General features: G+C 39.2%; 1 protein-coding gene across 3 annotated transcripts in view; it reads right to left on the bottom strand.

Annotated features, from left to right (window-relative positions):
- Window positions 1-27,217, bottom strand: part of CHMP3 (charged multivesicular body protein 3) — a 110,056-nt gene that overhangs the window by 10,214 nt on the left and 72,625 nt on the right. For all 3 annotated transcript variants that reach the window (XM_077134839.1, XM_077134837.1, XM_077134838.1), the window contains one exon: window positions 738-859. In XM_077134839.1, coding sequence (XP_076990954.1) covers window positions 738-859 — 122 coding nt within the window. The remainder of the gene's footprint in view (window positions 1-737; window positions 860-27,217) is intronic.

Here is a 27,217-nt window from a genome sequence, read left to right as displayed (position 1 = left end):
CTGGAGCAGCCAGAGTATTATGAATTGAATCCTACTCCCCATAAAGACACATCAAGTCCCAACACCGAGCCTGTGGATGGGAGCACACTTGTAAATAGGATTGTGAAGATCATATTGGTTAAGATGAAAAAGCCAAAATGACTCTGGGAGGGCCACAATCCAGTATGACTGGAGTCCTTACAAGCACAGGAAATGTGGATACAATGAGTAGGAGACAGTCAAGGAGGGAGATGGCAAGTGATGGAGGCAGAGACCGAGTTTTTGACTGCCAGCCAGCCACCATCAGAATGCTGTAGACTTCAGAGAAAGCATGGCCCTGTGGACACCCTGACATTGGACTTCTAGCTTCCAAACTGTCAGACAATAGAATTATGTTGTTTAAGTAGCTAATACCAGTTTGTGGTATTTGTTAGAACAGCTGTGTGAACTGGGACACTGGGTTTCTTCCCATCTCCTTGCAGAGGCTGGAGCCACCAAACCCAACCTCCTTGAACCCCAGATGGCTGCTTTCTGGACCCCCCACCTCCCTAGAGCTCTGGGTACCCCATCTCTGCTTCTTCTAAGGAAAACTCTGGCAATATGACTCAGCCCCTCTAATGCTCAGTTTGCATGGTTTCAATCAGTGTTTATGGCAGTACAGGTGTGTCCACTCCCAGCTGCCACATCCCCACCCTAGCCATTTGGTATGTGGGATGCCCGTGGTTGGGAGGGGAAGCAGGGCTGCTAGCCCCAATCACCTTCATCATCTCTTTGGACAGTTCCCGCATGGTGGCCTGGATTTCTGGGATCTTCACAAGACTCTGCATGGCCTTCATCACTTCTGTACTCTTTTGCAGAGAGCCAGCCACTCGCAGAACCGCTGAAAGGGAAAGCACAGAATCAGGACTCAACAAGATGAAATAAAGAGACAGACAGCCATTATTACAGCCTGCCCCAATAAAAAGGAAAAGTAGCAGTGGACTCCCAGAGTTATATATTTAGAGTACATTAGTGTGCTAGCTGGCTGAGAGACTGATTTTCCTAAACTTGGTGCTTCATTAGCTACCTCTGGCCTATATTCTCTGAGTGCACACACCACCTGGCTGGTCAGGGAGGAGCTGGAAAGCTGTGGCTGGCTTTATGCTAGAAGAAAGAATAGAATGGTGGTGATAACCAGGACAAGTCACAAATGGGGTACATAGCTCCAGACCTTCACAGGGCCACACTGGAAAGCAGAAGGCTGTAGTTTACCCAAGTAGTGCTCCCCATACACCAGACTCTGGAGGATGACTCTTCTGTATGGATCCTGTCATAGTCCTCAGCAATATGAGAGAAACCAGGAAAGATATAGTGAGAACATGTGTGTCAGTGTATGGAGGTCAACAGTTCCTTTCTAATGGCTCCTAACATCTGAGATTGTACACACACTACTATCTTCTTTATATGAAAGCAAGGCAATAGCAGATGATACTTTCTCCTAATATTTTTAACAAGTAAAATAAAAAGAGGTGGTAAAACTCTCAAAATCTGTTCTGAAATGAGACTTAAAGGTTTCAGAATTTCTCTATATTAAGCTGTTCACACAAACTGGCACACAGACTTCCTCTGGTATTACAGTACCAGGCTGCGGTGGACTGAATTGCATACCCCAGTTTGCGCGTATTCTTGGACTTGGTCTGCATTCTCGTGGGTGTGGAGCCATTGTAAGGAAGATGCTACTTCAGTTAAGGACCCACTGAACCAGGATGGGCTCTAATCCAGATATTGAAGCTGTTTATAAGCAGAGTGAGAGTCATATGGAGAGAGGAGCCAGAGGAGACTGCAATGTGCATGTGGCAGGAAAGCCAAGGAACCCCAGAGATCGCCAGCTAGCCAGAAGATACTGACCCTAGGAGGAAGCATTCCTTATAGGCTCAGAAAGTGTGAGCCAATAAATTCCTGTCATTAAGCCAACCCATTGGGTGATATTTGTTTAGCATTTGAAAAACTAAAACACAGACTAAGCCAGAAGCTACTACAATTTTATCTCAATCTGAATAAATCTGAATTAAGGACTCTAGGAAGCTTACAGATCTAAAAGAATAGGCAAGGAACCAGGAGGGGTCATGGTGACATATGTAGTATTTTAGGGCTTTTCTAAGGGGGAAAGGAAGTTTGCTAGATGCTTGAGAATACTTAATTTCTGTTAACATTGGAATGAGAACTCAAAACATTGGCCTACTTATTAATATTAGTTTAATTACAGAGGACATGTCAAGAATCCGTATGGCATTTGAGGGTCCCACCCTAATTGAGATGGTAGAGTCAGAAGTTCACGGTTCCATCACACAAAAGAAGCTTTGAACAATCAGCAAGAACTGGCAGAAAGGACTGAAGTAACAGGGTGAGTGCTGAATCAATAAAAAGGAAACTTAACAACAGTAGGATCTTGGGGTGCCCTGGCTGGTCCTGCCCCATCCTCTTACTGGCTCAGACCAAGCAGAACTGCACAACCAGTGTGGGTTCCTGGTCCTGGAGGGGACAAAGTATAACCTTTATGCATATATATGAGGTGCATGTATGGGTGGTACCATCTGTTTGGGGGCAGCCTCAAGGACTGAACCAGGACACACTTCATAGGCTCCAAGTCCCAGAACAGGCCCTATACCTGAAGGCATCTCAGTGTGCTCCCATGCAACACTGAGGAAGAGCAGTAAAATCCCAGCCACCTGGGCAAAGGAGTGCCAGCTGTAGGACACTGTTTCCTGGGGGAAATGGGGACATTCATTTCTATGTAAAAGGGAGAATCCCTAGAGCTGTATGCACAGGCCCAGGACAAGACAAATATGCAGAAAAGATAAGGGAGTCTCTATGCTTTTTGCCTTGGGCTGCTCTCTAAACTCACTGTAAATCTAAGATCTCAGGTCAGTCTTCAAAGACTAGGAAAGATGTTTCCTTAAAAAAATTGTTTTAGCTCCTGGCATTCAATGAAACTTCGTCATAACACTAGCTGAACACAAGCTTAAGGAACAGACAAGACAGAGTCTAAATTCTAGCAATAACATATTAAAATACCAAAATCTCTAAGTTGCAATAAAAGATTAAAAAACATATAAGAAACAGTTAGTGTGGCCCATGCAAAGGAGCAGATTAAAGTATTAAAAACTATCAAGGAAGACAAGGCCTGGGATATACCAAAGACTTTTTAAAAATTGCCCTTAATATGCTCAAAAAGCTAAAGGAACACATAGACAGAGAACTAAAGGACATTAGGAAAACAATAGATGAACACAAACAAAATATCAATAAAAAGAAAATTATGAAAAGGAGCCAAATAGAGCTGAAGACCACAGTAATAGGAAAAAAATTCCACAGAGAAGTTCAACAGTAGATTGGAACTGACAGAAGAATCACTGAGCTTGAAGTTAAACAATTAAAATCATCCTGTCTGAGTAACAGAAGGGAAGAAAAATGAGACTCTGTGGGGCCCCATCAGGCATTCCAATATATCTTGTGGAGAATTCCCAGATGCAAAGAAAAGAGAGAAAGAGGCAGAGAGAATATTAGAAGAAATAATGGCTGAAAGCTTCCCAAATTTAATGAAAGACATAAATACATGCATCCAAAATGCTTAATGAACTCCAACAGAATAAATTCAAATACACATACCATTAAACATTATAATCAAAATACTGAATGCCAAAGACAAAGAGAAAATTTTAAAGTTGCGTGAGAAAAGAAACATGTCCCATACAAGGGAGCCTCAATAAGATTAAATGCCATTTTCTCATTAGAAACCATAAAGTAAAGAAGGCAGTGGGATGACCTACTTGAACTCCTGAAAGGAAAAAAACTCCCAAACAAGAATTCTGTATCTGGCAAGATTGTCTTTCAAAAATGAGGGAGGGCGGTGCAACAGTGGCTCAGTGGCAGAATTCTCGCCTGCCATGCTGGAGACCTGGGTTCGATTCCCTGTACCTGCCCATGCAAAAAAAAAAAAAAAGAGGGAGAGATTAAGACCTTCCCAGAAAAAAAAAAAACTTGAGGAAAACTGTGACCATGAGACTGATTCTGCAAGAAATGCTAAAGGTAGTTCTTCAGGTTGAAAGGAAAAGCCTAGACACTAGATTGAAGCCACATGAAGAAAGATCGAACTCTGGTAAAGGTAACTACATGGGCAAATATAAAAGCTGGAACTACAGAAAAAAAAATAAACATAGAAGGAGGCATTAATGAAAGTGTGGGACAAAAAAGATAATAAGACTTTAAATGTAGTGACTTTAAAATGTAAATGGATTAAACTTTCCAGTCCAAAGGCAGAAACTCAAAGAATGGGTAACAAAGTATGACCCAACTATATGCTGTATGCAAAAGACTCACCTTAAATTCAAAGACACAAGTAAGTTGATGGTGAAAGAATAGAAAAAAATATAATATGTAATTAGCAACCAAAAGAGAGCTGAGGGGGAGGTGTGGTGGTGCTACACTAATATCAGACAAAATAGACTTTGAGTAAAAAACAGTCAAAAGGGACAAAGATGGTCATTATATACTGATAAAAGGGACAACTCAACAAGAAGATGTAACAATTATATATGTGTGTGCACCAAACAGCAGAGCCCCAAAATGTATACAGCAAATATTGACTGACTTGAAGGGAGAAATGGAAGGTTCTACATTAATAGTAGGAGACCTTAACATACCACTCTCAATAATGGATAGAACATCTAGTCAGGAGATTAGTAAGGAAATACTAGACCTGGAAGATACTCTAAACCAACTAGACATGACATATGTAGAACACTTCACCCAACAAAACAGAACATGAATTCTTCTTCAGTGCACGTGGCTCATTCTCCTGGATAGACCATACGTTAGATCAAAAAACAAGTCTCAACAAATTCAAAAATACTGAAACCATACAATGTATATTCTCTGACCACAAAGTAATGACGTAAGAAATCAGTAACAAAAGGAAAAATGGAAAGTTCAGAAATACGTGGAAATTAACATACTTTGAAACAACAAATGGGTTAAAGAAGAAATACGAAACAAAATTAAGAAAATATCTTGAGGCAAATGAAAATGAAAATACACCTACCAAAACTTATGGGATGTAGCAAAGGCAATGCTGAGAAGAAAATTTATAGCTCTAAATGCCTACATTCAAAAAGAAGACTTGAAATCAAAGAGACCTAAACTCAAAACTGAAAGAACTAGAAGAAGAGGAAACTAAACCCAAAGCAAACAGAAGGGTGGAGAGAATGAAGATTAGAGAGGAAATAAATGAAATAGAAAACAAATAAATGAAAAACAATGGCAAGAATAAACAAAACCAAAAGTTGGTTCTTTGAAAAGATAAAAATATATATATTGTTAGCTAGGTTCACAAAGCAAAAGAGAGAGGGGATACAAATGACTAAAATCAGAAATGAAAAGGGGGACATTACTACTGAGCCTGCTGAAATAAAAAGAACTATAAGAGGATACTAGAAACAACTATCTACCAATACATTAGATAACCTAGATGAAATGGACAAATTATTAGAAGTATACAAATTACCTACATTAACTCAACAAGAAATAGAAGATCTCAACAAACAAATTACTAGTAGAGATTGAATCAATATTCAAAACCCCCTCAACAAAGGAAAAGTCCAGGACCATATGGCTTCACAGGGGAATTCTACCAAACATTCTAAGACTTACCCCCAGTTCTACTCAAACTCAGTGAAAAAACTAAGGAAGGAACACTTTCTAATTCAATCTATGAGGTGAACATCACCCACATACCAAAACCAAAGGAAAATACCACAAGAAAAGAAAACTACGGACTAACATCTCTTAGGAATATAGATACAAAAATCCTTAACAAAATACAAGCAAACACAACAATTCACAGGGGGAAGATGGAAGCATAGGGAGGTGTGGGATTTAGTTAGTCCTCTAGACCTAGAAAATAGCCAGAACTGTCTGAAACAACTGTTTGGGGGATATCTGTGATCAGATACACATCATACACCAATCTGGAATGGGTGAAAGGGCCAAGATCACAGTGCAGAACTGTTAAGCGAAGGTCCCAAACTGGAGAGGCTGGCACCCTTCCCCTACTGGCATGGCAGGCTGTTGTAAATACTTCCCCATGGGAAAAAGAAGCAGTCTCTACTAGGAACAAAGGAAGGCAGCTCAACCAAGCTCCAAATGCATTTAAATTTTTTGCATTTATTTATTCTTATGTGTTTCCCTACATATATGTATTTCTATATCTATACATACATACACACAGATGCAGATATGTGGTATGTATATCACAGGAAATATTTTTCACAATTTTTTTTGGAGAGGATTGAATGGGCTGGGAATCAAACCTAGGTTTCCTGTATGGCAGGCGAGAATCCTATCACTGAACTACTCACACCACCCCAAATGTAGTTTTTTTTTTCCAATGGACAAGCTCTGGGAATAGAACCCAGGTCTCTGATATGGCAGGCAAGAACTCTGCCACTGAGCCACTGTTGCCCACCCCCACCCCCACCAAATGCAGTTTTAATAAATAAATCTGGACTGCTGAATAAAAGCTCAGATAAACCCAGAAAAAGCAGGAAAGGAACCTAGGGTCTCTCCCAGCAGAGAGAAAATGGGGCTAATAGAAAAAAAAAAGGAGGTCTCTAGAGTTGGGTGACCACACAATACTGGAAAAGGGCTGTGTGCCAAGAAAAGGGGCACATGGCGCTGGGTACCAACTCTGGCTCTTGAATGGAGAAACTTTTAGGCTGGGAAGGGGCTCTGAAAAGGGATTTTATTTTAATTGTTAAAAAAATTTTTTTTCCTTACCCTTCCCCTTTCAAAAGTACCCCAAGTAGCTCATCAGGCAAGGGAGAAGTTAAGATAGGTTTGAGAGACAAAGTGATGAGTCAAGTGAAGGAGGCAACTCCCTAAAGGGCATAGCTTTTCTTGAGAAAAGAGGGGCAGAGTGGGGCCAGGCTCAAGTAGTGGCCCTCCTTCAGAGAATTCAGACTCATGAGCTGGAAATCAGAAACAGCTTAAGCTTGCCTTCCACCTCAGATTCTGTCTCAACCACATCCTTTGCAGGGACAGGGTCTACTGAGAATTAAAGGCACTGTATCAATGTATGCTGGTGGGGAGCTGTGAGTTTTTAAGCACCACATGCTGGGCAGAATATGAAAAGCATAGAGTCTGGAGGAGCCACAGGAAAGTTAAACAACTTGCTGGGTGTCATCCTCAGGGAAACTTGATACTGATTACACAATCCTCCTGAGACCTGGGCCTGCCTTGTCTGGGAAAATCTGATTGGGGTCAGTCATCTGGGGAGATGCTCTTCAAAAAGATGTTCCATGCAGGCAGAACAAAAACCAGAAACACAAGAGGTGAAAAATTCTGATCAGTTAAAGAGAAGCTATGCTAGAGGTCTAGAATAAGCTGAACTGAATGCCAAAGACTAGAGAACAAAGCCAATCAACAAGATAACGCAAGCTAAAAGAGTAAAAACAACCTCTAGAATAAACTAATCAAGGAAATCAGATGCCAAGACACCAGGAAAAAATTGAGTCATACTAGGAAAAATGAAGATATGGCCCAAAGAAACAAACTAACACTGGAAACGAGATAAAGGAACTGAAAGAACTAACTGGAAAGATGTTCAAATAAGCATACTAAATCAACTCAAAAATCAAATCGAAACAAGCTGAGGGAAGATCTTGCAAAAGAGATGAAGGATATAAAAAGACATTGGGCAAAGACAAAGAACCTGAAAGATTGAAAAAACAAACGGCAGAACTTATGGGAATGAAAGGCACAACAGAGGGAAGGAAAATCATGATGGAGACTTACAACAGCAGATTTGAAGAGGCAGAAGAAAGGATTAGCAAACTAGAAGACAGGACATCTGAAATCCAACACACAAAAGAACAGATGGGGAAAAGAATGGAAAAATATGAGCAGGGTCTCAGGGAATTGAATGACAACATGAAGAGCATAAATAAACATGCTACGGATGTCCCAGAAGGAGAGAACAGAAGGGACAGCAAGAATAATGGAAGAAATAAGCCCTGAAAATTTTCCCATCTCTTATGAGAGACATAAAATTACAGAACCAAGAAACATAGTGTGCCCCAAAGAGAATAGATCTGAATAGACCTACTCCAACACACTTACTAATCAGATTGTCAAATATCAAAGACAAAGAGAGAATTCTGAAAGCAGCAAGAGAAAAATGATCCATCACATACGAGGGAAGCTTGATAAAATTATGTGTGGATTTCTCAGCAGAAACCATGGAGGTGAGAAGGCAAGTGGTATGATATATTTAAGATGCTGAAAGAGAAAAACTGCCAACCAAGGATTCTATATCTGGCAAAACTGTTCTTCAAAAATGATGAAGACGAGACTTCCGGAGAAGATGGCGGCTTAGTAAGACGCGCGGGTCTTAGTTCCTCCTCCAGAAAAGCAACTAAAGAAACAGAAACAATACGAAACAGCTCCCGGAGTCATGACAGAGACCAAAAAGTACCCCATTGTGGAACGGCTGAACGGGCAGGTAGAATCCGCTGCGGTGAGATACCCGAGGGGCGCACGTTTTCCCGGCTGGGGTGGCTGGCGACTGGGGTCCCCTCCACGCACGTGGCTCCCCGGTCTGACTGGGAACATTGGATAGCAGGGCCCTCCCATCACGCTTGGCGTCTCGGGCCAGCTGGGCAATTTGGACCGCCACTCCCCCAAGCCGCGGCCAGCGAACCCCGCCTCCACGTGCGGTTTCCCGGGCCGACTGCCCCACAGACAAACGACCGCCACGAGCGCCACCTACAGGGCAGGAAAAGAAAAACAGAGCCCAGAGATTCCACAGAAAAACCTTTCAACCAGCTGGGTCCCACACCCAGGGAAATCTGATCAAATGCCCAGACACCAGCAGAAAATAATGGACGACGCTCGGAAAATTGAAGATATGGCTCAATCAAAGGAACAAACCAATAGTTCAAATGAGATACAGGAGCTGAGACAACTAATGCTGAATATACGAACAGAAATGGAAAAACTCTTCAAAAACCAAATCAATAAATTGAGGGAGGACATGAAGAAGACATGGGCTGAACAAAAAGAAGAAACAGAAAATCTGAAAAAACAAATCACAGAACTTGTGGGAGTGAAGGACAAAGAAGAAAAAATGGAAAAAACAATGGATACCTACAATGGTAGATCTAAAGAGACAGAAGCTACAATTAGTGAACTGGAGGATGGAACATCTGAATTCCAAAAAGAAACAAACTATAGGGAAAAGAATGGAAAAACTTGAGCAGGGGATCAGGGAACTGAATGACAATATGAAGCGCACAAATATACGTGTTGTGGGTGTCCCAGAAGGAGAAGAGAAGGGAAAAGGAGGAGAAAAACTAATGGAAGAAATTATCACTGAAAATTTCCCAACTCTTATGAAAGACCTAAATATACAGATCCAAGAAGTGCAGCGCACCCCAAAGAAAATAGACCCAAATAGGCGTTCTCCAAGACATTTACTAGTTAGAATGTCAGAGGTCAAAGAGAAAGAGAGGATCTTGAAAGCAGCAAGAGAAAAACAATCTGTCGAGATCCAAGATGGCGTCTTAGTAAGGTACATGCGTCTTAGTTCCTCCAACCCCAAATCAACTAATAGGTGAACAGAAACAGTACAAAACAACTCCCGGGGCTACAGCAGGGAATGGACACACAGCGTAACCAAGTCTGGGCTGGCTAGTCTGACTGCGAAACTCAGCTGCGGTGAGTGAGATCCCCGAGCGGCGGGCGATTTCCCGAGCAGCCGCAGCTGCGGCGGTCCGAGCTAATCCCTCCCTCCTTCCGGGGCTGGCTGAGAGACTCGGAGAGACAAGCTTCCCAGCCAAGGCGGCCGGCGCCACACTTTTGCGGGCGGCTTCGAGTCCGCGACTACAAGTCTGGGATCAGAGGGCTATCCAAAGTCTGAGCTGGCAAGTCTGATTCCGAGTCTTGGCTGCGGCGAGACCCCCGAGCGGCTGCAGCTGCGGCGGTCCGAGCTAATCCCTCCCTCCTTCCGGGGCTGGCTGAGAGACTCGGAGAGACAAGCTTCCCAGCCAAGGCGGCCGGCGCCACACTTTTGCGGGCGGCTTCGAGTCCGCGACTACAAGTCTCGGATCAGAGGGCTATCCAAAGTCTGGGCTGGCAAGTCTGATTGCGAGACTTGGCTGCGGCGAGACCCCCGAGCGGCCGCAGCTGCGGCGGTCCGAGCTAATCCCTCCCTCCTTCCGGGGCTGGCTGAGAGACTTGGAGAGACAAGCTTCCCAGCCAAGGCGGCCGGCGCAACACTTTTGCGGGCGGCTTCGAGTCCGCGACTACAAGTCTCGGATCAGAGGGCTATCCAAAGTCTGGGCTGGCAAGTCTGATTGCGAGACTTGGCTGCGGCGAGACCCCCGAGCGGCCGCAGCTGCGGCGGTCCGAGCTAATCCCTCCCTCCTTCCCGGGCCGGCTGAGAGTATCGGAGAAGTAAGTTCCCCAAGCCGAGGCAGGCGGCGCCCTTCTTTTGCGGGCGGCTTCGAGTCTCGGCGTTAAGTCCGCGGCTACGAGTCCCGGATCAGAGGGCTATCCAGAGTCTGGGCTGGCTAGACTGACTGCGAGACTCGGCTGCACTGAGACCCACAGCGGCGTGCAATCTCCCGATCAGCGGCAGCTGCGGTGGTCCGAGCTACTCCCTCCCCCCTTTCCGGGCCGGCTGAGAGTATTGGAGAAGCAAGTTTCCCAAGCTGAGGCAGGTGGCACCCCTCTTTTGCGGGCGGCTTCGAGTCTCTGCTTCGAGTCCGCGGATACGAGTCTCAGATAGGAGGGCTATCCAAGCCGCGGAAGCCCCCCCCCCACGGGAGGCTTCCTGGTCCGGTGGGGAATCCCCCAGGCCCGCTGCGGCCCGCAACCAGCCACAGGGTCCCCTCAAGCCGCGGCAGCTGACGCCCCCACCACGCGCGGCCCCTGAACCAACGGAGAGATTTGGATCCGAAAGCCCCAGGCCACGGAGATCGGTGACTGGGGGAGACCCATTCCAAACACTTGAGACAAACGTGTGCCACGTGCGCCACGTACTGGGCAAGATAAGAAAAACAGATCCCAGAGATTTCACAGAAAAATCTTACAACCTTGCTGGGTCCAACACCCAGAGAAATCTGAATAAATGCCCAGACGCCAGCAGCAGAAGATAACTGTCCACGCTCAAAAGATTGAGAATATGGCCCAGTCAAAGGAACAAACCAATAGCTCAAATGAGACACAAGAGCTGAGACAACTAATCCTGAATATACGAACAGAAATGGAAAACCTCTTCAAAAATGAAATCGATAAATTGAGGGAGGACATGAAGAGGACATGGGCTGAACATAAAGAAGAAATAGAAAAACTGAAAAAACAAATCGCAGAACTTATGGAAGTGAAGGATAAAGTAGCAAACATAGAAAAAATAATGGATAGTTACAATGATAGATTTAAAGAGACAGAAGATAGAATTAGTGATTTGGAGGATGGAACATCTGAATTCCAAAAAGAAACAGAAACTATAGGGAAAAGAATGGAGAAATTTGAACAGGGTATCAGGGAACTCAAGGACAATATGAACCGCACAAATATACGTGTTGTGGGTGTCCCAGAAGGAGAAGAGAAGGGAAAAGGAGGAGAAAAACTAATCGAAGAAATTTTCACTGAAAATTTCCCAACTCTTATGAAAGACCTAAAATTACAGATCCAAGAAGTGCAGCGCACCCCAAAGAGATTAGACCCAAATAGGCGTTCTCCCAGACACTTACTAGTTAGAATGTCAGAGGTCAATGAGAAAGAGAGGATCTTGAAAGCAGCAAGAGAAAAACAATCCATCACATACAAGGGAAACCCAATAAGACTATGTGTAGATTTCTCAGCAGAAACCATGGAAGCTAGAAGACAGTGGGATGATATATTTAAAATACTAAAAGAGAAAAACTGCCAACCAAGACTCCTATATCCAGCAAAATTATCCTTCAAAAATGAGGGAGAAATTAAAACATTCTCAGACAAAAAGTCACTGAAAGAATTCGTGACCAAGAGACCAGCTCTGCAAGAAATACGAAAGGGAGCATTAGAGTCAGATACAAAAAGACAGAAGAGAGAGATATGGAAAAGAGTGTAGAAGGAAGGAAAATCAGATATGATATATATAATACAAAAGGCAAAATGTTAGAGGAAAATATTATCCAAACAGTAATAACACTAAATGTCAATGGACTGAATTCCCCAATCAAAAGACATAGATTGGCAGAATGGATTAAAAAACAGGATCCTTCTATATGCTGTCTACAGGAAACACATCTTAGACCAAAAGATAAACATAGGTTGAAAGTGAAAGGTTGGGAAAAGATATTTCATGCAAATAACAACCAGAAAAGAGCAGGAGTGGCTATACTAATATCCAACAAATTAGACTTCAAATGTAAAGCAGTTAAAAGAGACAAAGAAGGACACTATATACTAATAAAAGGAACAATTAAACAAGAAGACATAACAATCATAAATATTTACGCACCGAACCAGAATGCCCCAAAATACGTGAGGAATACACTGCAAACACTGAAAAGGGAAATAGACTCATATACTATAATAGTTGGAGACTTCAACTCACCACTCTCATCAAGGGACAGAACATCTAGACAGAAGATCAACAAAGAAATAGAGAATCTGAATATTACTATAAATGAACTAGACTTAATAGACATTTATAGGACATTACATCCCACAACAGCAGGATACACCTTTTTCTCAAGTGCTCATGGATCATTCTCAAAAATAGACCATATGCTGGGTCACAAAGCAAGTCTTAACAAATTTAAAAAGATTGAAATCTTACACAACACTTTCTCGGACCATAAAGGAATGATGTTGGAAATCAATAATAGGCAGAGTGCCAGAAAATTCACAAATACGTGGAGGCTCAACAACACACTCCTAAACAACGAGTGGGTCAAAGAAGAAATTGCTAGAGAAATTAGCAAATACCTCGAGGCGAATGAAAATGAAAACACAACATATCAAAACTTATGGGACGCAGCAAAGGCAGTGCTAAGAGGGAAATTTATTGCTCTAAATGCCTATATCAGAAAAGAAGAAAAGGCAAAAATTCAGGAATTAACTATCCATTTGGAAGAACTGGAGAAAGAACAGCAAGCTAACCCCAAAGCAAGCAAAAGGAAAGAAATAACAAAGATTAGAGCACAAATAAATGAAATTGAAAACATGAAAACAATAGAGAAAATCAATAAGACCAGAAGTTGGTTCTATGAGAAAATCAATAAGATTGATGGGCCCTTAGCAAGATTGACAAAAAGAAGAAGAGAGAGGATGCAAATAAATAAGATCAGAAATGGAAGAGGAGACATAACTACTGACCTCACAGAAATAAAGGAGGTAATAACAGGATACTATGAACAACTTTACGCTAATAAATACAACAATTTAGAGGAAATGGACGGGTTCCTGGAAAGACATGAACAACCAACTTTGACTCAAGAAGAGATAGATGATCTCAATAAACCAATCACAAGTAAAGAAATCGAAGCAGTCATTCAAAAGCTTCCTAAAAAGAAAAGTCCAGGACCAGACGGCTTCACATGTGAATTCTATCAAACATTCCAGAAAGAATTAGTACCAACTCTCCTCAAACTCTTCAAAAAAATCGAAGTGGAGGGAAAACTACCTAACTCATTCTATGAAGCCAACATTACCCTCATACCAAAACCAGGCAAAGATATTACAAGAAAAGAAAACTACAGGCCGATCTCTCTAATGAATATTGATGCAAAAATCCTCAATAAAATTCTAGCAAATCGTATCCAACAACACATTAAAAGAATTATTCATCATGACCAAGTAGGATTCATCCCAGGTATGCAAGGATGGTTCAACATAAGAAAATCAATTAATGTAATACACCATATCAACAAATTAAACCAGAAAAATCACATGATCATCTCAATTGATGCAGAGAAGGCATTTGACAAGATTCAACATCCTTTCCTGTTGAAAACACTTCAAAGGATAGGAATACAAGGGAACTTCCTTAAAATGATAGAGGGAATATATGAAAAACCCACAGCTAATATCATCCTTAATGGGGAAAAATTGAAAACGTTCCCCCTAAGATCAGGAACAAGACAAGGATGTCCACTATCACCACTATTATTCAACATTGTGTTGGAGGTTCTAGCCAGAGCAATTAGACAAGAAAAAGAAATACAAGGCATCAATATTGGAAAGGAAGAAGTAAAACTATCACTGTTTGCAGACGATATGATACTATACGTCGAAAACCCGGAAAAATCCACAACAAAACTACTAGAGCTAATAAATGAGTACAGCAAAGTAGCAGGTTACAAGATCAACATTCAAAAATCTGTAGCATTTCTATACACTAGCAATGAACAAGCGGAGGGGGAAATCAAGAAACGAATCCCATTTACAATTGCAACTAAAAGAATAAAATACCTAGGAATAAATTTAACTAAAGAGACAAAAGACCTATACAAAGAAAACTACAAAAAACTGCTAAAAGAAATCACAGAAGACCTAAACAGATGGAAGGGCATACCGTGTTCATGGATTGGAAGACTAAATATAGTTAAGATGTCAATTCTACCTAAATTGATTTACAGATTCAATGCAATACCAATCAAAATCCCAACAACTTATTTTTCAGAAATAGAAAAACCAATAAGCATATTTATCTGGAAGGACAGGGTGCCCCGAATTGCTAAAAACATCTTGAGGAAAAAAAACGAAGCTGGAGGTCTTGCGCTGCCAGACTTTAAGGCATATTATGAAGCCACAGTGGTCAAAACAGCATGGTATTGGCATAAAGATAGATATATCGGCCAATGGAATCGAATAGAGTGCTCAGATATAGACCCTCTCATCTATGGTCATTTGATCTTTGATAAGGGAGTCAAGCCAACTCACCTGGGACAGAACAGTCTCTTCAATAAATGGTGCCTAGAGAACTGGATATCCATATGCAAAAGAATGAAAGAAGACCCATATCTCACACCCTATACAAAAGTTAACTCAAAATGGATCAAAGATCTAAACATTAGGTCTAAGACCATAGAACAGTTAGAGGAAAATGTAGGGAGATATCTTATGAATCTTACAATTGGAGGCGGTTTTATGGACCTTACACCTAAAGCAAGAGCACTGAAGAAGGAAATAAATAAATGGGAACTCCTCAAAATTAAACACTTTTGTGCATCAAAGAACTTTATCAAGAAAGTAGAAAGACAGCCTACACAATGGGAATCAATATTTGGAAACGACATATCAGATAAAGGTCTAGTATCCAGAATTTATAATGAGATTGTTCAACTCAACAACAAAAAGATAGCCAACCCAATTACAAAATGGGAAAAAGACTTGAATAGACACCTCTCAGAGGAGGAAATACAAATGGCCAAAAGACACATGAAGAGATGCTCAATGTCACTGGCCATTAGAGAAATGCAAATCAAAACCACAATGAGATATCATCTCACACCCACCAGAATGGCCATTATCAACAAAACAGAAAATGACAAGTGCTGGAGAGGATGCGGAGAAAGAGGCACACTTATCCACTGTTGGTGGGAATGTCAAATGGTGCAACCACTGTGGAAAGCAGTTTGGCGGTTCCTCAAAAAGCTGAATATAGAATTGCCATACGATCCAGCAATACCATTGCTGGGAATCTACTCAAAGGAATTAAGGGCAAAAACTCAAACAGACATTTGCACACCAATGTTTATAGCAGCGTTATTTACAATTGCAAAGAGATGGAAACAGCCAAAATGTCCATCAACAGACGAGTGGCTAAACAAACTGTGGTATATACGTACGATGGAATATTATGCAGCGTTAAGACAGGATAAACTTATGAAGCATGTAATAACATGGATGGACCTAGAAAACATTATGCTGAGTGAGTCTAGCCAAAAGCTAAAAGACAAATACTGTATGGTCCCAATGATGTGAATCGACACTTGAGAATAAACTTGGAATATGTCATTGGTAACAGAGTTCAGCAGGAGTTAGAAACAGGGTAAGATAATGGGTAATCGGAGCTGATGGAATACAGACGGTGCAATAGGACTAGATACAAAAACTCAAAAATGGACAGTACAATAATACCTAATTGTAAAGTAATCATGTTAAAATACTGAACGAAGCTGCATCCGAGCTATAGGTTTTTGTTTTGTTTTGTCTTGTTTGTTTTGTTCTTATTATTATTACTTTTATTTTTTTTCTCTATATTAACATTCTATATCTTTTTCTGTTATAATGCTAGTTCTTCTAAACCGATGCAAATGTACTAAGAAACGATGATCATGCATCTATGTGATGATGTTAAGAATTACTGATTGCATATGTAGAATGGTATGACGTCTAAAAAAAAAAAATGGTCAGCACAATACTGCCTAATTGTAATGTAATTATCTTGGAACGCTGAATGAAGCTGCATCTGATCTACAGTTTTTTCTTTGTTTGTTTTGTTTTTTTTTCTCGTATATATTTTTGTACTTTTTATTCTTATTTGTGTTTTCTCTGTGTTATCACTTTATTTCTTTTTCTGTTGTAGTGCTATTTCTTTCTCTAAATCGATGCATATGTACTGAGAAATGATGACCATACACCTATGTGATGATATTAAGAATTACTGATTGCATATGTAGAATGGATTGATTTCTATTGTTGTGTTAGTTAATTTTTTTAATTAATAAAAAAATAAAAATAAAAAAAAATAAAAAAAAAAAAGAAAAACAATCTGTCACATACAAGGGAAACCCAATAGGACTATGTGTAGATTTCTCAGCAGAAACCATGGAAGCTAGAAGACAGTGGGATGCTATATTTAAATTACTAAAAGAGAAAAACTGCCAACCAAGACTCCTATATCCAGCAAAATTGTCCTTCAAAAATGAAGGAGAAATTAAAACATTTATAGACAAAAAGAAACTGAGAGAATTTGTGACCAAGAGACCAGCTCTGCAAGAAATACTAAAGGGAGCACTAGAGTCAGATACGAAAAGACAGAAGAGAGAGGTATGGAGTAAAGTGTAGAAAGAAGGAAAATCAGATATGATATATATAATACAAAAGCCAAAATGGTAGAGGAAAATATTATCCAAACAGTAATAACACTAAAAGTTAATGGACTGAATTTCCCAATCAAAAGACATAGAATGGCAGAATGGATTACGACCCAGCAATACCACTGCTAGGTATCTACTCAAAGGACTTAAGGGCAAAGACACAGACGGACATTTGCACACCAGTGTTTATAGCAGCATTATCTACAATTGCAAAGAGATGGAAACAGCCAAAATGTCCATCAATAGACGAGTGGCTAAACAAACTGTGGTGTATACCTACAATGGAATATTATGCAGCTTTAAGACAGACTAAACTTATGAAGCATGTAATAACATGGATGGACCTAGAGAACATTATGCTGAGTGAGTCTAGCCAAAAACTAAAGGACAAATACTGTATGGTCCCACTGATGTGAACCGACATTCGAGAATCAGCTTGGAATATATCATTGGTAACAGAGACCAGCAGGAGTTAGAAACAGGGTAAGATAATGGGTAATTGGAGCTGAAGGGATACAGACTGTGCAACAGGACTAGATACAAAAACTCAAAAATGGACAGCACAATAATACCTAAGTGTAATGTAACTAGGTTGGAACACTGAATGAAGCTGCACCTGAAATATGGTTTTTTGTTTGTTTGTTTGTGTGTTTGTATCTTTTGTTTTTGTTTTTTCTTTTTCCTTTTTATATATATATATATTTTATTAGTATTATTATTTTAATTCTCTTCTCTATATTAACATTCTATATCTTTTTCTGCTGTTTTGCTAGTTCTTTTCCTAAATCGATGCAAATGTACTAAGAAATGATGATCATACATCTATGTGATGATACTAAGAATTACTGAGTGCATGTGTAGAATGGAATGATTTCTAAATGTTGTGTTAATTTCTTTTCTTTTTTTTGATTAATAAAAAAAATTAAAAAAAAAAAGAAAAAAAAATGATGAAGACTTCTCAGACAAATACAAACTGAATTTGTGAACAAGAGACCTGCTGTACAAGAAATACTAAAGGGAACACTACAGGCACATAAGAAAAGACAGGAGAGGAGTGTCTGGAGAAGAAGAGTATAGAAATGAAAAATATCACTAAGGGTAACTAAAGGAATAAAAAAAGAGAAAAAAATAAAATCTATTAGAATAAAGTCATGATGCATGCAACAATGTGGATGAACCTTGAGGTCATTATGTTGAGTGAAATAAGCATGAAACAAAAGGACAAATACTCTATGGTTTCATTAATATGAAATAACATTAATGAATCAACTTTGAGAGTTAAAGTTGTTAACACCGGTTAGCAGGAGATAGAAAGAGGGCAGAGATTGGGGCTTTGATGCTGATGAAATACAGAGTGTTCAACAGAATTGCTTGTAACAATCCAGAAATGGACAGTACAATAAAATGATGGTGGCACAATATTTTAAGTACACTGAACAAAACTTGATGTGGGTATGGCTGAAAGAAGGCTAGGGGCATGTATGATAACAGAAGGAAAGACAGAAGATAAAGGCTGGGACTGTATAACTTAGCAAAACCGAGAGCGGACGATGATGATGACTAAATGTACAAACATAAGAATGTTTTTACATGAGGGATAACAAATGAATGTCAACAGTGCAAGGAAGCAAAAATGGGATGGTTTATGGAAAAAATACAATTAATGTGAACTAGGGTCTACAGTTAACAGTAACACTGTAATATACTTCCATTATATGTAACAAAGGCAATATACCAAAGCTAAATGTCAATAAGAGGGGGCTATAAGGGAGGAGTATGGAATTTTTGGTGTTGTTGCTTCTCCTTTTTATTTTATTTTTATTTATTCTTCTGTTCTTTTTCCTCTTCTTTGTGGACGAACTGGAAATGTCCTCATATAGATTATGGTGGTGAATGCATAATTATGTGATTATACTGGGAACCACAGATTGTTTACTTAGAATGGACTGCATGTTGTGTGAATAAAATTGTGTAAAAGATAAACAGAATGATACAAGTGCTGGAGAAAATGTGAAGAGAGAGATGTACCTATTCAATGTTGATAGGGAAGTAGAATGGTGCAGCCTCTCTGGAGGGCTGTGTGGCAGGTCCACTGGAGGCTAAGTATAGGCTTGCCATATGATCCTGCAACCCTGTAGTTAGGAGGAACTGAGACATGAATGGATATTTGCACAGTGGTGTTTAGATTAGCAGTAGTCACGATTTGCAATGGATGGAGGTGGCCTAGGGGTACATCTACTGATAAAGGAAGGGGAAACCGTGGTGTATACATACAATGGAACACTGAGTGGCTGCAAATAGGAAGGAAGTTGTGAGGCAGGCAACAAGGTGAATGAACTTTGAGGACTATGCTAAGTGAAATAAGCCAGAAATGAAAAAATAGGTATTGTAATGCTCACTAATATGGACTAACTATAATGTGCAGACTCTGAGAACTGAATTCAAGAATATAGATTATTAGGTAAAGATCTATTGTAAAGGTTCCTAGATTGTAAGCTCTAACAGCAGATCCATCTATTCTGGAGTTAAGTTTTGAGATGCTAAGCTCTTTTTATATAACCTGGTTGTTTCTTGGAACTTCTGGTATCTGTGTGACACCCTGGGTCTCACAGCTAAGGTTCTGTAGCTATGAAAGTCAGATTTACCCCATATTGAAACTGTTTAAAAAGCTGAAAAAAAGATCAGACTTCAATTAGAGCTATGAATGAAGCTGATCTGGTTAGCACTCAGGTAAATCAGAGTAAAGGGTAAAAGATAATATTGACTGTATTTTAAAACTTAAATTTCTGTGTGAAACCAAACGGAGAGATGTTTATTTGTGGAAAATTTATATTTTTGGCAGCACATTAGATAATTTAATAGATAATTAGATAAATTAGATATGTAACGTGTATGGTCTGCTTATTCAAACAGTATAATTACATGGAACCTTGAATAGGGAATGAGATCTTGTTGGTTTGTACAGGTTAGCGCGATGCCCTGATATACCCCAGAGTAATCTGGGCAGAAGATTAAAAAGTATTTGCAGATATTCTTGCAATCATTGGAGACAACCAATTTAATAGGCAAAGCCCTTGACCTTGGGGCTTTCCCTTATGAAACTGAACTAAGACTACTTTGACACCAACAAAAGAGAACCTCTTATATGTTCCCTGGATGTGGCCTCTCTCTATAAGCCAACTCCGCAGGTAAGCTCCACTGCCTTGCCCTCCAATGTGGGACAAGATTCCCAGGTGTGTAAATCTCCCTGGCAATGTGGGACATGAGCCCCAGAAATGAGTGTGGAACTGGCATTATGGGATTGAGAAATTATTCTTGACTAAAAGGGGGAAGACAAATGAAAAAATAAAGTTTAAGTGGCTGAGAGATTTCAAATAGTGTTGAAAGATCATTCTGGAGGTTATTTTTATGCATTATATAAATAGCCCTTTTCACTTTTTGATGTATTGAAGTAACTAGAGGGAAATGTCTGAAACCACTGAATTGTAATCCAATAGCCTTGATTCTTGTAGATGAGTGAATAACTATATAGCATTTAAGGTGTGACCGTGTGATTGTGAAAACCTAGGGACTGTCACTACCTTTATCCAATGTATGGACAGATGAGTGAGAAAATAAAGACAGTATATAAAATACTAATGGGGGGAAAGGGAGTATAGGATATTTTGGGCATTCTTTTTTACTTTTCTTTTAAATTTTATTCTTATTTCTCTTGTTTTGGGAGTTAATGAAAATGTTCAAAAATTTATTATGGTGATGAATGAACAACTCTATTATGTTACTGTGAACCACCAACTGTATACTTTGGATGATTGTATGGTATGTGAATATATTGCAATAAAATGGCATTTAATAAAAAAAAGTAAGTAAACTACATCTAACAGCGTATTAGAAGAATTATATGCCATGATCAAGTGGGATTTATCCCTGGTATACAAGGTTGGATCAATGTAAGAAAATCAATTAATGTAATATACCACATTAACAGAATGTCGGGGGTGTGCTTTAGACAGAAATGATGTATGTGTTATTGCAAACTGGAAGGAAGGCAATCCTTGTTTTAAAGTGGCATAGAATCTTGCAAACTTGTGTACTGCTGTTGGATGGAAGTTAGAATTTAAAGGCGATAACCCAGGATACTTAGCTGAGGAAATTTCCAAACTTAATGTGGAAAATGCAGCCTGGCTGCTCCTTGCAACTTACAGTAAAACGTGAGAAGAAAGAGATAGGTTGAGGACTGAACTCTTAGATACAAAGAAAGCAGAACCTGATGGACTGGAAAATTTTGGGCTTCTAGAAAGTGAGACTCCAGTGAATAGGGCCCCATATGAAGATTTAAGCAAACATGGAAACAGTCAGCCATTTCAGAATAAGCAAGGATTGGAGGAGTTATCAGGAAGGATTTATGGAAAGTCCTTTTGTCTGATGGGCATGATCTCAGAGTACTGCATAGTAAACCAGTAAGAGTGTTGTGGGATCTGTATAAACAGAACCACTGCAATTCTGGACAAATGGGGACCAAAAAAAAAAAGTGAAGGAAAAATGTCTTCAGAGACAGAACCGTGGAGGTTAAGGTCTGGAGCCAGGAAACCTTGGGCCAGGAGAGTGGACAGACCCATATACATGGAGAGGGTAAGTCTGCTCTGGAAGCAGAGGGTGGGCTTTCCTCTTCGTTGTTCAGGAAGAGCTGTGCTGTATCAGACCTCGGAGAGGGTGGAGCACATAAACTGGGGATTGGGGGAGACTGGCTGCCACCTCATTGTTCTGGAAGGGCTGAGCATGTGCCCAGAGATGGCAGAGATGCCACATGCAGCCCTGATGTATGAAGGCAGAGCCAAGAAAAAGGTGGTCTCCTCGATTAACCCCAGTGTTGCCACTCATCTCAGCATTTGGAGAGAGAACAAGGCTGCTGCGTAGGCCTGTGGAAAGGTGGGACTGCTGCTTTCTAAAGCCCTCAAGATATGTGACTCTCAGGCTTTGAATCTAATGGAGTTTGCCCTATAGGATTTAGGAACTGTATAGGTCCAGTGACCTCTCTGCTCCTTCCAATTTTTCCCTATGGAAATGGAAACATGTGTCCTATGACTGTCCCTCCTTTGTATTTTACCAGCAGATAACTTGTTCTGAGTTTTACAGGTCCAGAGCCAGAAGAAAATCATTGCCTTAGAACAGATCGTGCCCGTAAAAGACATTGATGAGACTTTGTACTGGTTTTAACCTTGCATTCTATTTGTATAGTTACTGAAATGGTTTAAGGCTTTTGTGATATTGTAAGGGAGTGAACGTATGCTGTATATGGAAAAATATGTCTTTTTGGGGGTTCAGAAGGTGGAATATGCTGTTTTGAAAATATTACATACCCTAGGAAAGCCATGTTTTAATCCTGATTCAATCTTGTGAGGACAGCCATTTTCTAAAATCTTGATTCAGTACTGTGATTTTGATTAGATTATTTCCACAGAGATGTGACACGGTTGTGGGTGTGACCTTTGATTAGATGGAGATGTGACTCCACCTATTCCAGATGGGTCTTGATTAGTTTACTGGAATCCTTTAAAAGAGGAAACATTTTTGAGAGAGCAGCAGAGACATGAGAGAGCCACAAGAACCACGAGGTCCCACAAAGGCAGAGATCTTTGGAGATGAAGAAGGTAAATGCCCCTGGGGGAACTTCATGAAACAAGAACCCTGGAGAGAAAGCTAGCAGATGTCTCCATGTTTGCCATGTGCCTTTCCAGTTGAAAGAGAAACCCTGAACTTTATTGGCCTTCTTGAACTAAGGTATTTTTCCCTGGATGCCTTAGATTGGACATTGCTATAGCTTTGCATTAATTTGGACATTATCTTGGGCTTAGAACTATAAATGTGCAATTTAATAATTTCCCCTTTTTAAAAGCTGTTCTGTTTCTGGTATATCACATTCTGGCAGCTAGCAAACCAGAACAAGCCCTGAAAAGCCATCCTTGAAAAAGAAGAATGAAGTTGGAGGACTCATACTTACCAAACTTAAAATTTATTACAAAGCAAAAATAATCAAAACAGTATGTTTATTGGCACAAGGACAGACATAAAGACCAATGGAATCAAATGGACAGCTCAGAAATCAACCCTCACATTTATGGCCAACTGATTTTTGACAAGGCGACAAAGGCTACTCAATCAGAAAAGAATAAAGTCATAAACAAACGAGACTGGGAAAACTGGATCTCCATTTGCAGAAAAGAAGAAGGATCCCTACTTCACATGCAAAAATCAACTCAAAGTGGATCAAAGTTAAATATAAGAGGTAGAACTATCTACTCCTAGAAAAAATGTAGGGAAGTATCTGCAGGCCCTTGTGTTACTCTATGGTTTCTAGACTTTACACCCAAAGCACAAGTAACAGCAACAAAAAAGATGAATGAGACCTCATTAAAATGACGAACTTTTGGTCCTTAAAGGAGTTTATCCTGAAAGTAAAATACAGCCTACACAATGGGAGAAAATATTTGGAAATCACATATCCAGTAAAGGATTATATAAAGCAACCCTTCACCTTAACAAAAAAGAAAAGCAAACCAATTTAAAAATTGGCAAAAAACTTGAATATACATCTCTCCGAAGGAAATATACAAATGGCCAGAAAACATATGAAAAGACGCTCAATATCATTAACCATGAGGGAAATGCAAATCAAAACCACAATAAGGTACCATTTCATACTCATAAGAATTGCTGCTATTAAAATGGAAAATAAGTTGGAGAGGATGAAGAGAAATAAGAACACTCATTCATTGCTGGTGGGAATGTAAAATAGTGCAGCCACTGTGGAAGAATGTTTGGCAGTTCCATACTTAGCTCAGAAAGCTAAGTATGGAACTACCACATGATCTGGCAATCCCACTACTTGATAAATACCCAAAGAGTTGAAAGCAGGGACTTGAAAAGATATTTGCACACTGATGTTCATAGTGGCATTATTCACAATTGCCAAAAGATGGAAGCAACCCAAGTGTTCGACAACTGATGAATGGATAAATAAAATGTGGTATATACATACAATGAAATATCATTTAGCTGTAAAAATGAAGTATTGATATATGGGACAACATGGATGAAACTTGAAGACATTATGCTGAGTGACATAAGTCAGACACAAAAGGACAAATACTATATGAACTCACTGATTTGAACAATCAGAATAAGCAAACTCATAGAGTCAGAATCAAGAATATAGATTACCAGGGGGTGGGGTGGGGTTAAGGAATGGGAAGTTAGCGCTTCAAATGTTCAGGGATCTTGTTTGGAATGATGCAAATGTGAATTATTTTAGAAAAATTCTGTAAAAGTGAGAAAAGTGTATTACCTTGCATATATATTTAGTTCTCTCCATGCAGAATATCTCTTATTTATCTCTAATATGTGATTTTTAAAAATTTTTAAATTTTTTTTAAACATAACATATAAACACAAATATTCTTACCATATGATCATTCCATTCTTGGTATATAAACAATAACTCACATTATCATCACATAGCTGTATATTCATCACCACGATCACCTCTCAGAACATTTGCATCAATTCAGAAAAAGAAATAAAAAGAAAAAAGAAAAAAATTCATACATACCATACCCTCTACCCCTCCCCCTCACCAATTACCAGCATTTCAATCTACTAAACTCATTTTAACATTTGTTCCCCCTATTATTTATCTAATACATATTTAATTAAAATGCATATTTTGATGTTTTTATCTGTTAGACTTGTCTAAAATTGGCAGTAGATATTCATATCTTTTTGGAATAGGATTTACATGGAAATATTTATGAACATTCAATTGTCATTGAAAGCATATGGTAATTTGAATAGTATTATAATTTTGCAACTATTTTTATTATGTGACTATTTTGTGACTATTTATGGCTTTTTATTATGAAATAGTTTTATCTGCCATACCTGCTTTTTCCTTGTGAAACATGGAAAATACATTTTAGTACAATCTTTTGTTTTTATCTGCACATGTAGCTCCTTTGTTTTGAGTTTCCAGTGTATAATACACTTTTAGTTTGGCCTCTTAAAAATCTATTTCCCCTATCTTGTTTTTTCAAAATTATTTATTTATTTACTTGTTTTGGGGTGCGTGGGCCAGAAATTGAATCCAGGACTCCCACATGGCAAGTGCGCATTCTACCACTGAACCACCCATGCACCCCCAATCTTGTTCTGATTGGGTATGAAATTAAATACTTTGTAATAAGGTTTATTCCTAGATTTGTTTGGCTTCCTCTTTTCCCCACTATAATGACTCACTCTTTTCTTATCCCTTTAACACTGGAATTTATACCTTTTTAAAAAATATAAACAATTCAGTATTAGCTTAACACTTCTAGTCACATATAGTTTTCCGTGTCTTCCATCTTTTTACTTATTTGTACTAGTGTATTCAGCACATGTAGTATTCAGACACTCACTTAGGGACACAGACTCAGGACACAAAAAAAGGGTAAAACACAGGCCTGTGTAGATAACAGACTTACATAAGACAAACATACTTAGATGATTAGGTTTTATTAATACTCCTTAATCCTATCATCTACCTTTTTGCAATCTTCAACAATAAATATTTCAGGATTTCTGTCTTTTTGAGGTCATTATAATGACACATATAATTTATTGTCTATTTTGACTGTTCAGATTATTTATTTTTCTTTAAACTTTGATTATGAAATAATTTCAAACTTACAGAACAGTTGCAAAAATAATACAAACCTCATACAGAGAACTCCAACATATACCATCCCCTCCAGATACCCAGATCTACCAATTTAAACATCTTTCCATAATTGCCATATTCTTCTATCTACCCATCCATTCATTCATCTACCTGTCTGTTTTCTGAACATCTGAGCATAAGTTGTATACATCATACTCCTTCAACACGTAATACTTCCATATATGTTTCCTAAGAACAAAGATTTATGTAACCACCTTAAGTGCAGCTATCAAGTTAATTACGTGACAGGAATAGATGGCTTAATATTAAAATATTGTATTAAAAAAGTAACTATATAATTACATTATATTCTGGAAATTCCATTCTTAGGTGTTTACTCAAAAAAAAAAAAAAAAAAAACTGAAAGCAGGGACCCAAACAGATACTTTTACACCAGTGTTCATAGCACTGGTGGGAATAACCCAACGCCTATCGAGAGATGAATGGATAAACAAAATGTAGTATATTCATACATAGAATATTATTCAGATATAAAAAGGAATGAAGTCCTGATACATGTGACAACATGGATGAACCCTGAACACATTATGATGAGTGAAATAAGCCAGACAAAAAAGACAAATACTGCATGAGTCCACCTGCATGAAGTATCTAGAACAAGCAAATTCAGCGGCAGACGGCACATCAGAGGTTACTGGGGGCTGGGGGAGGGGCACAGGGAGTTATATCTTAAGCAGTAAAGCATTCCTCTTTTGGATGATGAAAAGTTTTAGTAATGGAAGGTAGTGCTGGATAGCACAGCATTGTAAACATAGTTAATTTCACTAAACTATACACTTATAAATGGTTAAAATGGCAAAGTTTATGTTTTTTTATATATATTACTACAATTAAAAAATAAAACTACAGAACAAACCTCAGCAAACATTTGTCATATACTAAAATATAAGCTGTATACAGAATGCAATCAATAACTACTTACTGAATGAATAAATGAATTGATCAATCCACAGACACAGAAAGAAAAAAGGAACTATTTACTGCCAGAAAATCTCAGCACTTGTTAAACTGAAAAATAAATTTACATAAAATCTTCAAAACCCAAAGCATTTAAAGTATTGTCTTATGCTTAATCAAAATGTCAACAAAACACTACAGAAAACATTATAAAATCTAGCTGACTCTATTTAAATGAGGATCAAAGCCACGCAGAGGAGACCCTGAAAAAAAATGAGCGCCACTTCACCAGGCACAGTTCTTCCTGCCCTGTGACCCAGGCCTTTCACAGGACTCTTCCAACCTTGGGGCCCTGCCACGTGTTCCCCTGCAGGGAGAAGCAGGACCCCAAGGACAGCTCTATGCATTGGGGACCTGAGGGACCAGTTCTTTTCCA

This window comes from Tamandua tetradactyla, chromosome 17 (genome assembly GCF_023851605.1).
Source record: "Tamandua tetradactyla isolate mTamTet1 chromosome 17, mTamTet1.pri, whole genome shotgun sequence".
In the NCBI taxonomy this organism is placed as follows: Eukaryota; Metazoa; Chordata; class Mammalia; order Pilosa; family Myrmecophagidae; genus Tamandua; species Tamandua tetradactyla.
The sequence above is the reverse complement of the archived record's forward strand: the minus strand, read 5'-3'. Positions and strand labels throughout refer to the sequence as shown.